Genomic DNA, 17,055 nt, shown 5'->3' with positions numbered 1-17,055 from the left:
ATGTGCGAAACATATTGTTTTCTAGGCATTTTGACGAAAGGATACACATCAAATTTGTTCGTTTAATCTGTATTTTCATTCTTCTAATAAGTTCTCTATAGAAAGGGGATATAGAGATTCTCTATCTAGGCGATGGATATCTTCTCAATGGTTACGTAGCTACGATTCTCCAGTCCCTTCCACCCACTTGTCTTATTTATTTACTTCATTCATATAAACTCACGAAATACCATGAATCTAACGAAAACACACAGATATAGTTAGAACAAGAAACATACCTCGCTTCAAAGGTTCCAGACTCGAGTTCTGGCTTCTTTTTTTTGCGAGGGTGGGTTATTCTTGTGTGTCTGTTTATCATCTTTGTCAAAAAAATATTCCTCATTATTGCCGTGATCAACCTAGGGAGAGACCGAAGCGACTGAAATAACAAAAGTACAGAAAATGCAAGACACATCTGCCTAGGCATGTTATACGAGGGTCACTATTTATATTTTGAGCCTAACAATGAAAAAACAGGAATTTGGCATTGAAAACTGCTTTATTGTTTTTCGAAGTATTCTCCATTACGGTCAATACACTTTTGCATTCGTTCGAACCATTTCTCAAAGCAGTTTTTCCAATCTTCTTGAGACACCTCCATAATATGGTTTTTGAACGCATCAACGGCGTCTTCCGCCGACGAAAATCGTTGTCCACGCAATTTATTCTTGACATTCGGGAACAAGAAGAAGTCATTGGGTGCCAAATCAGGACTGTACGGCGGATGACCCATCAATTCCATTTTTTGACTGTTCATAAAGTCGGTTGTTACACGAGATGTGTGACAGCTGGCATTGTCTTGATGAAGAATGATCCGACGGCGTTTGTTTGTTTTCCGTATTTGACCGAAGACCTCTGGCAAACAAATTGTTGTGTGCCATTCAGAGTTGACCGTTCTACGTCCCTCTAAAGGCACAGTTGCCTCATGACCAGTTTTCCCGAAAAAAAAGGCGACCATTTGTTTCGATGTGCTTCGAGCGCGAACAACTTTTGTTGGATTGGGTTCATCTTGAAACACCCATACAGTCGACTGCTGTTTACGTTCCGGCTCATATGCATATATCCATGATTCGTCACCTGTTACAATCTTATATACGTCTTTTGAAGCACCACGATTGTATTTATTGAGCATTTGTTTGCACCAATTGACGCGAACGTCTTTTTGAGTTTTTGTCAAATTGTGTGGGATCCAACGAGAACATACCTTTCTCACAGCTAAATGATCATGTAATATTTTATATATGCTGGTGGAACTAATGCCTATGGCTGCCTCAATCTCACAGTATGTCACATGACGATCTTGCAGTATTAGGTTTTGCACAGCATCAATGTTTTCTTGAACAACAACTGATTTTGGACGACCTTCGCGAATCTCGTTGGTGAGCGAATTGCGGCCACAACTAAATTCGTTATACCAGCGTTTCACAGTGGCAAATGATGGGTCTTCATCGCCAAATGTGGAAGTAAGTTGATCGATGTACTGTTGTCTTGATAATCCACGTCGAAAATCGTAAACAATCATCGCACGAAAATGTTCACGAGTTAATTCCATTTTATTGTTGTCGCGCAGTCTCCAAGGCAACATACGCGTAAACAACACAAATGAAGCTATTGACAAAACATTTGAAGTACGTTATGGTCAATAATGCCAGACGATTCCGTGCAAACGTCAAATCGCGCCTAACTTCAATCAGTGTTGCCAAGGCTCAAAATATAAATAGTGACCCTCGTACCTCGTGAATTAGCAATCTGAAAATTAACTTGCGTTTCAGTCGACTACTCGCGAAAGAGTTTGGAGTGTTGGTTATCGTGTCGGACTAGCATGTGCGCAACCTGAGTTCGAGCCAAGCGCAAGAAAAGTTTTTTTTCTTTTGTCTAATTTCATCCAACCTTATTTATAAAACTGAGGTTTCTGCAAAACCTTTTGAATTGCATGCCACTTCATATGTTGGTAATCTGAAAACAGCAAAGATGAAAATTTGATGTTCCGAAGCGACGATGTATTTGTGTATGTGTTGAAAAAACGCAGTTATTTATTAGCGAAAAACATGCAGTCACGTGATCATTAAGAACGCTTCCTAGTTGTCAGTGCTAATATGGCAGTAGCTACATTCTGTCAACACACTCCAACTTTCACGTTCCCCGTAAAATGATTACCTTTCCACGTTTCAAAAATCATGAGTGCTGTCTAAAGCAATACTTTGATACTTGCGTTTGCATGTTCGAATCTAAAGTAATACGAAACTTTTTTCTTCCCAACAAATGACATTGAAACCATTAATAACTGTTTGCAATGTGATATTAATATCATATATGGAAAGAATAAAAATGGAGAATTTCGCTTAAAACAACTTATAAATATATTAAATTATATGGATAATAATAATAATAATCCAATAGCGCAATAGCTCAATGTCGGGCCAATGCTTACCTACCGACTGCTGGCCTCCCTCCCACGCGAGCCACCAAGGGGGCGTGGAGATCTGCAGCCAGACTAGGGGGACAGGTGGTCAGCCCGACCGACCCCCAGCCGTTGTAAATTATGTGGAGACCTGATGTGAAACGTACGATGCACGATCAGAGAGCCTGAATGTTGCATTGAAAACTGCAGAGATCAATGACTGACTTATGAACAGTGAAAGGTTTTCCATGCTCCAATGGGATTTTATTTATAACTATTATATAAATAAACAAGGGAGAAGGACACAGGTTGGTATGATGAACTAAATTGTAAACTAAAAGTTTTAATTGAAGAAACAAAACACGTTCACGGTTAAAAATAGGGCATTCAATTTCAGGCACATTACACTAACTGAAAGACTATTTTCAATATTAATAATATTTGGATAACCGGCAAATCCAAATTTGATGTTAACCACGTAATGCACTTGATAATCACAGAAACATAATTTTTCTTGAGCATACCCTTTATTTTGTGTCTTGATTGTTGAAATAATACGTTGAAATGAACAGTAGTATGTTTAGAATCTCTTGTGTACCGCATGGGAATACTGAAGTCATTTTTAGTTTCCTAATCAAATAACAATTCTTCAGTGTAATCTTTATAAAGGAAAGCCTTTGTTTCTTTGCAGCTGTTCATGACAGAAATTCAATTGCAAGACAAGTTACCAAATTAGCAATAATTCTCTTACATATTTGTGGTATGTGCTCGTCTGTCTTATACAGGATGAGGAAGGAAGCAGATATAAAAGATAGAAAATTACTGTTCTTGGATAGCTCGACCTGCTTTTGTCAGAAAACCTGATCAGCATACTGAACAAAGCCATCACATGAGATACGACTTCAAATATATAATCCATGTCTGTGGTCAAATAACTCCAAAAAAAAGGCAATAAAATTGTCAGTGTGAGGAGACGGAGAAACAATTTCCTTTTATCTTACATTATACTCTGTCTGTATGCCTAGTGTGGTTTGTCTGTCCCAAAGCTGAAGACAAACCTCGGTCTGTTGTAACGCGTGGCATGTTTTGTTCCAGCTTACAAATCACGTAAAATACCTTCGTTCACTTCAGTGTGCTGGTTCTGCAGGCACAAGGTCATGTCGACTGATAAACAGATACCACGTGACTTCGGGACCAACTGTCGGCACCGCAGATAAGCTTCGGTAACTTTTGCGATGTTCCTTCTAGTCCTTGACAGAGCGCATGCTCCGTAATTATGTGCAGAAAACCCATGTTTTCTGTGTATAAAACTTACGTATGTTTGGATTGTGTGCTCAAATGTTGCAGTAAAAATAAATCCGTGACACACAACAACAATTACAAGCGCTTCAAAGATTAGGAACTTAGCAAGCGTTATTCACAAGACGATTATATTGTCCGACTGACAGAAGATTAGGTGGTGGGGTGGTAGCGTATTAGTTTGACACGCAGGCGATACTGGGTTCGATTCCCGTTTGATTGCCTCCAATTTTTTCTTAACTCGAGCGACTATATATTTCAATTTATTTATTGCGAACATTCTTATTTTATTTGCTGTGCGAATTGTTGAATTTTGAATTGAATTTTGTTTTTCAAACGATTACGATAATTTCTTGTGAATAGTATTATATGTATTTCTGGATCATTTTCTCGAAAGAAGTGTATACTTTTCGCCAGGCATAACATTTTATTGAGTATGTTGGTAAAATGATGAGAAATGTGGAAAAAAACTATTGTCAAAAATAATTTTCACAAATTACATTTAAAACGGTAAAGTAAAGATTTCCACCCAAAAATAAAGTAAAAATGTATTTAACTTTTATTCCAATAAATTATCAAATAAAATGCAATAATTAGTTGCTCTAGTTATTTAAAAAAATAGGGCAATAGAAAGGGAATCGAACTCAAAGCCTTCTTTACGTGAAACTTATCAGCTACCACGGGGCCACTTGACCACTTGAAAATCATGTAATAGCTTCGTCTCATCAAGGCACTTGAAACTCATCGAAACCTTCAAGCGCTTTTCCTCGATTTTTTCCTTCTTTTTAAGTCCACTTTTTGCACAGTAAGAAAACTGGATCTATAGTTTAAAGTGCCTAAACCGCGTATCAAACTTTTCCTCGGGAATTGTTGGATAGCGTGCGATATTACCAATACTCGGTTCGGGCATGGATGTGTGTGTTTGTCCCAATGAGAATACAGAGAATATACAAGAAATTGACATGTGTGACAACTGAGAAAAAGGTGAAGAACGAGGATACTATTAATTTTGAAAATACTCTTTCAGTTAGTGTAATGTGCCTGAAATTGAATGCCCTATTTTTGACCGCGAACGTGTTTTGTTTCTTCAATTAAAACTTTTAGTTTACAATTTAGTTCATCATACCAACCTGTGTCCTTCTCCCTTGTTTATTTATAGTTATAAATAAAATCCCATTGGAGCATGGAAAAACCTTTCACTGTTGGATGGCTTGCTTCAGTGTTTCTTCAATAAGGTCGTTACAACCCAGCAGTGTCCGTGACTGTACCTTTGCATTTCGTCGTTTTCTCATTGACACAAAGCCACGTTAGAACAGCAGATTTGTTTACGCGAAATTTCCGGTACGAGTATCCGTTAAACATTGCACACGGTTTCCCTTTCCTGGTCTCTACGATCTCCATATTCTTAAATTTCGGGACTTACTTAACAGGAACGAACAGCTAGGTTAATCGCATAAAAATGAAATAAACTCACAGGAGACTGGACAGGAAGTATAAAGCTTCTCGGGGTGCGGGGGAGGTCAATGAACACGTGTCCGCTCCATGAACTGCTTGCTGCCTGTCAGCAGCGCATGGGGGCGGGAGGTTTAGATTTTCTAACTGATAGTTCACTACATAACATATCAATCAAGTTGTGTCCGCTCCATGCCCTGTTCGCTCCATGAACTGTCCGCTAACAGGAGGACACGCCTCCATGACATCTAATCTTAAGCGATCATCCCTCAAACTGTCTAGAATATAAATCGTCAACTGACAAAGAGTACATGCCGAGCAAGGACCCCCCCATAATGACTTACCAAGTACTAAAATAATGAAAATATACTATTTAACATTTGTTGTTCTATAATAGATGGTCAAGAAAGATTTATGCACATTACTACTTATGCAAATATGCATAAAATATTAATCCGAAACATCCTTTCTTATTATTTAATAAATATTCATTTCTTTATCTATTTGACATTAATTTCCTTGTTTTTATACATATTTGGCGATCCTAGTAACGCAAACGAGATAATAAATTTATGCTGTTTTATTTATATTCTTATACCATCTTTTTAAGTATAGGTACATGTAATAAAAAATGCAATAATAAAATTATATATTTTAATTAACATTTAATTAAATTATTTTAATGTAAACATTATTATTATTTCTGGGACACTTGGTTCGGACCCGAAATATCTTTCTAGATACATGCCTGATGCAGGGGTGCCCATCCGCCGAAGGCCAATGGTGCGTCTCCCGTAAGTGTCATAAAGTATTTAAGTCTTCACTAATATCATATTACTGAAAGTCACTTTTTTTTCTTTTAGCTTTACTCAACACTTTGCTTGATTTCCCCTGAAATTCTTCCTTTTCTTCATCTAACGGATTACATATGGTGCACCTAGTAGCAAAAGTGACTTGGAACCAGTCAAAGTAAATGAATTACTAACGAAATATATTCTGATTCTCTCCTCCGCTTCTCCCCCGCCTCAGCGCACATATTGCACAATGGTGCAAAGGTGTAATTTTTTTAATGTATATTTTAGGAAAAAATATATGCATGTTGAATTTTACATAATTTGAAGAGAGAATTCCCCCCCTTAAAATTTGATGGCACGGGTTGCGTCAATATCCCCCCCACCGAAGCTGTACGCCATCGCCAACGTAAGATTCTTGTTTTTTCGATGGTGTAGTGACAACGCTGTCGTCTTGTTATCAAGGGTGGCAGAGTGGTTTGCACAGCGCACTATGACGCAAGGAGTTCCGGGTTCGAATTCCCGTCCTGGGCATGGATGTTCTTTCATTAGGCTATACCATCACTCATCCTCATTGTCGCGATAACCAAAGCGAGGAAAGGTGACATGTAATAACCTAATTAAATCAATCAATCAAATTGATCCCCGCTGGAGGCACATCAGACAGCAGTTTGGGTTCAACTTTAAACTGTAGGCCCAATCCCGTTCAACCCATCTGACCATACATTGAACCTGGAATGAACTTTTACTTTGGAATATGATCGCACTTGTACAGTCACGGACACTTCTGGGCTGTAACAAACCCGTTGACTTGCAATGGAATCATTACAACCAAGAACTGTCCGTGACTGTACAATAAATTAATGAACAAAGATTCAGCTTGACTTTGGAACAGCGAGGCCCAGTGCGGTGGCACGCGCAGCACACCCCTAACTAAAGCCCCTATCACGAAACTGGATTTCTAGTAGGAATGCCCTAGTTGGCGCTGAACTAACTTTCTAGGTAGCAATCATGGCCGCCTGGCTGACTGCTTGACTGGTTTGGAGGAATAGGACATGTTCTAATTGCTACTTGCTTTCCTCGACTGGATTCTGTGGAACAGCCAATCAGAGCAAAGTTTCGCCATTTGAAGATAATCTGTGAGTGTGCAAAGGAGCATTTTTGTCTGTGGTTTCCGAGTGTTACTCCAGCAATGTATAACGTATACATCATGAAAGGCGCGTTGAGTTACACCATCTATGCTAAGTGCACGGTGTTTACATTTGAGACAATTAAAATAATATTCTTCCATACGTGTACAGTAAACGTTGTAAAGTATGTATTTAAGCAGCGCCATTGTTTTGTACCTAATAACGTTTTATACGAAACGTTATTCCTCTCGGTTGAATAGTTATCGGCTTTTAAAAATGTGAAGTGATACATTGTTTACATCTCACGCGGCCGCCATTACAACTTCCCTCGTATGAGAACAAAAGTCTGTCGACAAGTACGCTGATAAGTATCGTGTGAGGCGAAAACTAGTAAATTGGTAGCCAGTCCAGCGCCAACTAGGGCATACCTACTGGAAATCCAGTTCCGTGTGATGCGGGCCTGAGATCCAGATTCGAGAGGGCAGTGAGAAGTTGAATTCAGGCGTGCTTCGAAAAAAAAAAAAAAAAAAAAAGGAGCTCGCAATCAAGGATCGTTAGGAAGTGAAGGAATAAAGGCTTTCGTTCCCTTAAGCTGAAAGTGGACACTTGAATTTCCATCTTTTCCCCCAAACCACTTCACCAATCAATCGCTCCATGGGAATTGCACACCGCTACGTCTGGAATCTCTCCCTCCCCAATCACCCGCGACCTACGCGCCTAACCGGATTGCCTTCTCTTCGCCCGTTCATCTATTTTCTCCCCCTTCTCTGCAGCTGTGCCCAATCATAGGTCGCTGAAAAGAGTTGAATGGGGAACTTCTTCCGATGGATTCACGGCCACTTTCCTCCACTAGTTCTTCTTTCCGCCGATGAGGTCACCACCTGCTGCTCCAAGCGCACGGATGATTGAGATGCTCGAATTCTTTAATAAAAAAATGCTTGTCCGTTATTGAATCTCCTGATTTGCCGTTTTGCAATGACGTGTTGTAAGCATTTGGCAACACTGATACTGACTTTTTGATATATTTTTGAAATGTGTTCTGTAATGGGATCATAAAATTATACGGTAGAAATAATACGATCAGGATAGATATAAAGATGAAACCAATGAGCGAACATCGCAATTGGCAGTACTCGAATGAGGAACTAATGAACAGAAAATAAACATGACTGTTCTTTAGATTTTGACAGTGGCGTAGCATGGGCATTTCGGGTGGGAACGCCAAGTCCGAAGGAAGGGTCGGTCCTTTCTTGCTTAATAATTTACTTATGGAATTAGTCGCCACAGGTGTTGTTTATTTGCCTGAAGTCAGCTGGGTTTTCAATAAAACATCATCCATGCATGTTTTAGCTAGAAAATTAGATGCCTCACTATGCCACAAATGTTTCGAACTCTGGTGTTTTATACTATTCGGTATGACGCAAGTCATTATAAAACCTACCTGAATCACAAGCGCCTCTGAACAACAGTAGACGTCATTGTTGTGGGTGATCCAACTACTGATTGATTTGGTTTATTTTACTTCGCTTTTCTACCACTTTTGGTTAATCGCGAATATGAATATGAGTGATGATATTGATGAACTTGATGAAGGGACACTCATAAACAACACCCGTGCTAACGCCGGGATTCGAACCAGGGACCTCTGTCGTCTGTGCAAAACACTCTGACACGGAGGTGGGTGGATGATCCAACTATCGTACACTCTACTGATGTAACAGTGCCGATTAGTAATTCAGACCACTGTTTATTGCAACTTGGAATGGTGATAAACATTTTAAAATAATTTTGTCCACACATTCGATGTTAAGAGTTTTCAAATGAATGCTAAACATTTCCATTGACACAATATTAAGCAGTTAGATACTAACAAAATAATAATAATAATAAAAAAATAATAGTTTTGCGGGTTAAGTTGTAGAGCAGGCACAGGCTGAACTTCTACCACGAGGACTTCACCAACTTATTTGACAAAAACTGTGTTGATCTTTCAGTTTTTAATACACATCGCTGTTCGTGCGTTAAATTATACAATACAATGCAATGGTCATTAAGAAATGGTATATTTGAGTTCGGTAAAGTTACGTCAGTCAATATTGCGTATTGTAGCATCACATAGCACGAGTTGCACGAGCGCGAAGAACTGGGTAGGAATTCTACCGCTGTCGTCTGCTTCAGAAGGCAGGAAGGGTCACGTGAACCAATCACGTAGCCCTCTGCTCCATACGCTGGCGTACGAGAGAGCATTTGCGCACGTGCTGTAGAGATCCAAGCCTGTCCAAGCTTTCCCTTCAGAAAGACAGCAAGGAATATAGAGTTCTTTACGCCGAACCTGCCCGGCGTCCAGGCAGGAAAGGCATTGAAAAAAATACTGGAACGAGTGTTGTTAGTGGAGCGTTGCAAGCGGATCGCGAAAAATAGCTATTATAATGCCATGAAGGTCAAACATATGTGAAATTAGTCAAGATTTACTTTACATTTACAGCATTTACGTATTTTTGAAATTTTAAATCAGGGAACGCCGGGCGTATGGGCGTACTATAACGCTACGCCACTGGATTTTGAACGTCCTTCTACTTATTAAAAATATTTGTCACACCTGTTAGACCTATTTCGAAATATAGTGATTCGATTTACAGAGGCTACTAATTGAGCACATTTAGCTGTAATGTCAACAACAATCAAAGAACAATCTCGCAGCCACTGAACAAGTCCACCTACCAGGCAGGCAGCAGACTTCGTAGCAAGTTTGGCGACTCATGATTGGCCAATTTCTTAGTACAAAATGATCAGTGGACCCTTGATTTTTAAACACATTGTAATAAAGTAACCTTGTGATCTAAGCGATCTAGAAAATCTACTTGAACATTGTACTTGCCCTAATGAAGTTTTATAATGGAAAATGTAAACTTTATTTTTTATGTTTTCTGTCGAAATGCGTCTACCGTACTACAAAAATCTAGGGGGAGCTACAGGGGGCTGAGGCCTCGTTTGGGGGTCTTCAGCCCCCTAGCCCCCCTGTAGCGCCGTCCCTGCTTGATAATACTTATGCATCGCACTGTACATGGTAAATATTGTACTGAATGCTAAAGAAAAGAAATTGTAATTCTTTAATACTACTCTTTAATACTATTTAACATCCGTATCCTTGTCCGATGAGTACGTCCAGTGCAACCACAGATAAAGATTTCGTTATGGCGCCTCTAGGTCGCGAAGTTGAAGTAAGATTAAAGATCACATTCCGTGTCAAATCCAACGAGGTAGAAGATCGAGAGTAGCTGAAGCGTTTAACCGGCTGAAGCACATTGAATGCAAATTCGTGACTAACTATTGGTGGGGAAGGGAACACGCGATAAGCTTACGCAGCTGCCAGTTGCATGTTGTCACTGTCGCTGGTCAACGCTGGCCGATAGTAGAAACGGCAAGGAAAGATATCACGTTCAAATTTGTCTCAACAGAAGACAATCGATTTCCACATTTCCGCCACTCTACCACTATTATATGCGTTGATCGCATCACGTGAAATGAAGGACATTACTATTGCAATTCCACAGACATCTTGAACGGTTATATAATGCTTCTTTTTTCTGTTAATCTGAATGTGTTGATAAATACAAATGACATGCTTCAATCTCGTGACAATGGTAGTGAGTTCACAGGTCAAATGAAAAGTTGGGTATAAACACTGCAAGAAGCAAAATATGTTGATCCTTTGTGCTCTGCGTATCATGGTCTATTTACATATTTATTTCAATTAAATGACGATAATCTATTAATTCACGAACACTGTCAAAGCAAGATAGGCGAATGGTGAAAATAAATGAAAACTTTTGCTAAATTATTTGGCAATTACAAACATTTGGGCCAATCTGTTAAGAAAATTCGATGATGATGAACAATATTTTTTTTGTGGACCATTCAAAGAACGTACTGAAACCATGCTAGCGCGTATGCTCAAAGTTCTCTACACAACCATATCATATAGATTCTACTGAAAAAGAAAATTTGATAAATAGAATGTTGTTTTATTGGCTACATTGTAAAAGTTTAAATTCAATTTAAAAGATTAAAAGTATTTATGTAAGAAAAACTACACGTTTAGTGTCATGATAGAATTATTACATTCAGATGACGTGGGAGCAGTGACGAACAGTGTTTCTTTCAGAAAATTTGCTCCAGGGAGCATTCCCGAGAACCGGGAGGGCGTTTTAAAAATCATTTTCGAAATACAACATATGTGCGTTTAACATTGAGAATTACCAGTGGTCGTTCGTCAGTGGCGTGCCCAGGATTTTCAAAAGGGAGGGGTTACGTACACATTTTTTTTGGTAGTCGGCCATCATTTCGCCATCTTTACCTGTCTTTAGCATTATTTTTTTAGGAATACTGGGCCAAAGGGGGGGGGGGAGTTAAAACCCCCGTCCTCCCTTGGGTACACCACTGTCGTTCGTGGTTCGTTTATGAACTTGACGCTGAGTGTTACAGATGGGAAATGACGTACAGTAACAAAAATAAAGTAGGATGCGGTATACTTAGTAATTCAATGTGGAAAGACAAACTTTTCTTTCTATTTGTCTCTGTTTCCTTTTATTAGTCTGTTGTCTAACATTTACAAATATTATCTTGTGCAATTAGCATTACAATAGTAAGCAGTAAATTACAAAACATCACCTACTTTTACATTTTATCATCCTGAACAAATTCCACAATGGTGAACCAGGAAAAATATTACAATAATTTCAATAGAACACATCATGCAAAGCTTAAGATGGCATGAAGAATTTGCAGCAATCTTATCCTGCGAGCTTTCTCCGTGGCATATAAATCTTCTGTTTTCTCGAGAAAATCATCAGTTGCAATCTTAGGTCCCTCAATGCTTATTATCATGCAATTCATTAAGTTTCTGGTAGCATTCTACTTCTTGTCCTAGTTAGTATCCTATTCATAGCACTGAAAGACCTTTCTACGCCGGCGGTCGTTACGGGAATGGTTAGAAGAACATCACAGTTTTTTTTTCAACTCGCAATATCCGACGTCAGCTTCTAAGATTTTCAACAATGGATTGTCAGCTTCTGTATATATTCCATTATCAAGCATCGACTTGACAAAAAAAATTGTAGGACTTGAGGTCAGCAAGAACATCTTGCACCTTAAGCATGGGGCAATTAGCACATAACCTTTTTGACTTCGGTGTCTTGCAAGTCTACTACTGACTGAAAGGTTTTAAATTGACTTGCGAATCTCATGGTATCAATAGATTGATCCTTGAACCTGTTTTCCATTTCTTCAATTACACTTTCCGCGTATTCCTTCATCGCACAGAAAGTTTCCCAAATGCGTCTTGTCTTTTGTAGACCACCACTTGTCTGTAACGTTTACATTCTCGAAAGTACAGAAATGCAAAGCGGTGGCTAGGTTCTAACAATCGCATAAATTATTTTTTTAACTCAACACTTTTCTGTCAGACTCAACAATCGATTTTCTTATCATTTTCAAATATATTGTTGTGTATCAATTACAAAGAAAATACCGCGTCGACTTTGACGACAACGAGTCGGGGCTTTTGGTGTGGAAAGCACTACTGCACATTCGAGATGGGAGAGAGGAGATAAGGCTAGTGCGGTTGCCAGTTTTATTCTGCTTCTTCTGTAAGATTGGACAAGTGTGGGCGTTGTTATTTACAGAGGGAAATATCACGGCAAAAATATTCGCCACACAAAGTAATGCAGTCCGATCCGAGGGAAACAACGGTAGCAGAAAAGTTTTATACTTTGGTTTTGTTGTACAATTTTGTCTGGGGGGAAGATTCCTTCCTGGGGTGGAACCCCGAACACCCCCGGAAAGGTGCCTGAAAGAAACACTGGTGACGAAGCTAAAGTGGGTCAGGTGAGCCATTTCCCAAGTTTTTAGAAAAAAATAACATGTCTATCAGTATATAATGGCATAATTATTGTATATACACAGTATACTTTATGAATTATCTAACTTTATTCTCTATGAATATCTTCAATTTGCAGCTTGTTTTCGGCCTGACAGAACTCGTTATTTCCGCATGAAAGTGACGTGCAAATCTTGGCAAATGTACAGGTGCAGACCACCCAAACGACAACAATCTGAAGCAGCAGGCAGTCGGAAATGTAGAGCTTGATATTATTTGATACTCGTTTTCCAGACATGTATCCAGAATAGAGTAAAACACTAAGGAAATTAATATTTACCGTTACGTCAGGGATCCTGGATTCGAATCCCGGCCCGGGAATGGGTGTGTATCAATTTCGTCAAAGGATCACTCATCCTCATCTTCTCGATTAGCCAAAAGTAGCAGAAAAGCAAAGTAAAATGAACCAAATCAAGGAGCCCCGAGTTCGATACGCACTGGAGACACATAATGATTCGGATCCACTTTAGACTGTAGGTCCAGTCCCGATTAGCCTATCTGTGCATAATATTCAAACTTATAATAAGGAGTGATCGTAACTATTTTTTGCAAAATCCTTCCCAAAGTGTCGGTTTTGGGAGCAAAGCAAAGCTGTATACCAAGTATCATCAAAATAGGTGACCATGAGGGTCAACTCTCAGAGTTAAACAGTAGATTTTTCAGTGTCACGTTGAAATGTTTGAATTTAAAGTTGTAGGAATCTTAAACTTTGAAACGCTGTTTTTCTTCCAGCCTGCTGTCCCCGGACACGTTCTCCGGATTGGAGCAGACCGGGTTCCTCAGCTTCTCGGACAATTACCTGACAGAGATTCCAGTTAACGTTCTCCAGCAGACTCCAAGAGTCAGGACGCTGGATCTGGGGAGGAACCATATACACGAGATCAGTTCTGCAGATTTGGCGGTGAGTATTACATTTCAATATTAATATCAGGGCCGCCCCGATGGCGTATTGGTATAGCGTTGTCGCCTTGTAATCAAGGGGTCCCGGTTTCGATACATGGTGGTTCGGATCCCACTTTAAACTGTAGCTCCAGTCCCGATTAGCCTTACTGTGCATAAAGCGGACTTAAAACACCAACCCAATCAATCAATCAATATTAATATCTTCCTTCTTGCTACCAGTAGTGGCGTGGTCTTGATTGTTGTAGGGTAAGCATGAACCTAGGGAAGGGTTATGGCTAGAACTCGGATTTCTATGTAATTACATATTCCATTCCTTTCTAGATACATATCAAAGTAGGGGCAATTAGAGAGTTCACAAACCTCATTTGGGGCTCGAATCATCATGTGGGGCTCAGTGTTGCCAACTCACCCCACGAAAATTTCACCAACTGATATTTTGAAGCCTTTTATGATGTATTTGAGGGCAGAGTTGGCAAAACTGTGGGCCCTTACTGTAGCTTTTCATGTCTGGCAACACTGTCGTAGACAGTTGGTAACACTGTGGGCCCACTGTAGTCTTTTATGAGGGGGGTTTATTGCCCTGTTTACATCTGGCAACACTGCCGTATGACAGTGTTGTTGGGTTCACTGTAAATTTTCATCAAAGGACCTGAGGGGTCCTGCCCTGTTTACATCTGGCAACACTGCCGTATGACAGTTGGCAACACTGTGGGCCCACTGTAGCCTTTTATGAGGGGGGTCTATTGCCCTGTTTATATCTGGCAACACTGCCGTAGATTTTTTGACAGTGTTGTCAACCTACTGGGTTCACTGTAAACTTTCATAAAAGGACCTGAGGGGCCCATGTACTTTTTATGTCTGGCAACACTGTTGGGGGCACAGAGTTGGCGACACTGTGGGCCCACTGTAGCTTTTTATGAGGGGGGTCTATTGCCCTCTGTTTACATTTGCCTACCCACTCTACAAAAATTCCACTATATGATCTTTCACAGGCTAAGCTAACCTACAAATAGGAATTGGCAGCACTGACTTATAAACCCACTGGGTTCTCTTGGCATGTTTTTTCATGATGTGTTGCTAGGCTATTGAGCATCTTGGCGTATACAATGTATATATTTTGAGAGGGGGGTTATGGCTTTTTATGCTGTACGAATACTGGAAGCTTGACAGTGACAACCAACAGAGTAGGTAAACCTACATCCAGGAACTGGCAACACTAGTTTCTGACAGTGAATTTGAAATAAAATATTAAACAAAATACATGAATAAGCACTGTGAGTACAAATAGTACCAGTGTTATGCCCCCAACTCCAACTGGGCAACTGGGGGGAAATAATTGTACAACAATTTGTACCTAATTGTACAATACTTGTACCTAATTGTACAACTTAGGCCGTGTCCGGATTGGCAAGCGCTCCGTACTGTTCTCTCCTGTTGTTCTCGAGTGCCGTCGAAGTCACGTGCAAGTCGTCCCAATCTACATGCCCCCTTGTAGTATGGTTGTTATTTTTCCCGCCAGGTGTCAGCCCGAACTTCACCCACAGTGCTCTGGGGCGCAGGCGCACCGCACGGAAGCAGAAGGTAGACGCCAAACAAACGTCACAATGATTTTCACCTATTTACTAGTTATATTAAAAATGTAACGTGCTACTTCATCATTTACAATTTTTCTACATTCAGTATTATCGATAAACTGTTAAAGTATCATTGAGTTTTACATCGTCTAATCAGTAAATGTTGTCTGTACAAAGTGAAAGTAAGAATATGGCTGCCAAGCGCAGGGTCACGGCGAGTTCAAGCGTGCATCTGTCGCGCCTCTCTGCTCTCCCCTCCAACTCCACGTTTGCCGCGAATTCGGACAACAATGAAAGCACGTGTTTTTACGTTCTCGTAATACTAACCTTGCTCCACTGATTTTAAATTGCTTCCATCCGCTTTTTTTTTCCTGTGTTATTTCCGTATGCACGCAACATTCGCTTTCAATTCAACCTGTGAGCTGTATAATGAAACACAGGAGTGTTAGTATAGCAGGCTTCGAGTTTACAATTTATTAAATTAAACAATAATTTATGTAAGAATATACTTGTACTTACCGAACACAAAATAATAAAAGCACATGTGAATGTTTGCGTGTGTTCATGTTATATGACGACTGAGTAAAAAAATAATGTTGACTCCCCGAAAGATAAAGTTCCTAGTTCGACATCAGATGGATGCAAATTTTATGTTTTGCTCTCCAAAATCTTAATTTTATGTTTGTGCTATTTGTCATACAGCAGAGGAGAAGAGGGGAGAGCCATCTATTAGCAAACAATAGAAATAAAAAGTAGGTCAAACTTTTTCAACACCCAAACATTTTAAACGTCCTCGCGTAGTAATACGATCTAGCTGAAGACGTTTAAAAGAGTACTCTTAGTCGACGAAGCTAATTGCTAGGGCCCTTATATTACTAAAATATTCTTTAATTTGCATATTTCTCATACCGCCATATGTTGTTCTAGTTGACTTCTTCCAAAAAAATGCTAATTAGCGAGAGTTAATTAAGCAAAGCAAGTAAAAGAAGCAAAATAGAACAACATATGCCGGCGTGAGAATATGTAAAAAATCGATTCAGAGGTGGATCGATTTAAAATTGGGGGATATTTTGCATTTTTTCCCCCCTATAATGTACAAAACATTTACCGTACATAATTCTTTCTATTTACAACAGTATAAAATAAGAGGAATGTGTGACAATATCCATATTAACCCATTCGCATACCTTAAATGACAATTTTTTTTGCCATGAAATACTATTTAAATTTGGCTATCTCCCGCACAGCTAGACAAGATGTCAAATATTGTGAAAACTATTCAAGCAATTTTATATATTGAAGTGGAAGTACAGTAATAAGTTTGCACATATGCAGTTTACTTGAAAGATAATTAGAAACTCACCTAATAAATTTGATCACACACAGACCTTTGCATTCTATTTCTATTCCTCAAACTGAACAAAACACGCTTGAAATGGTATAAAAAACTTAGCAGCGCAAATATACGCGTCATAGATTTGAAAGATCATACAACCTCTGCCATCTATTGAATGAAAAAGGAACTACG

At 39.4% G+C, this 17,055-nt stretch overlaps 1 protein-coding gene across 1 annotated transcript in view; it reads left to right on the top strand.

Annotated features, from left to right (window-relative positions):
• The window catches only part of ltl (leucine-rich repeat-containing larval translucida), a 93,103-nt gene that overhangs the window by 34,722 nt on the left and 41,326 nt on the right, over window positions 1-17,055 (top strand). The window contains exon 2 of the mRNA XM_083110181.1: window positions 13,783-13,951. Coding sequence (XP_082966307.1) covers window positions 13,783-13,951 — 169 coding nt within the window. The remainder of the gene's footprint in view (window positions 1-13,782; window positions 13,952-17,055) is intronic.

The sequence above is a fragment of the Lepisma saccharinum genome, chromosome 23 (genome assembly GCF_977018435.1).
Source record: "Lepisma saccharinum chromosome 23, izLepSacc3.1, whole genome shotgun sequence".
NCBI lineage: Eukaryota > Metazoa > Arthropoda > Insecta > Zygentoma > Lepismatidae > Lepisma > Lepisma saccharinum.
This window is presented reverse-complemented; position numbering and strand designations above follow the sequence as displayed.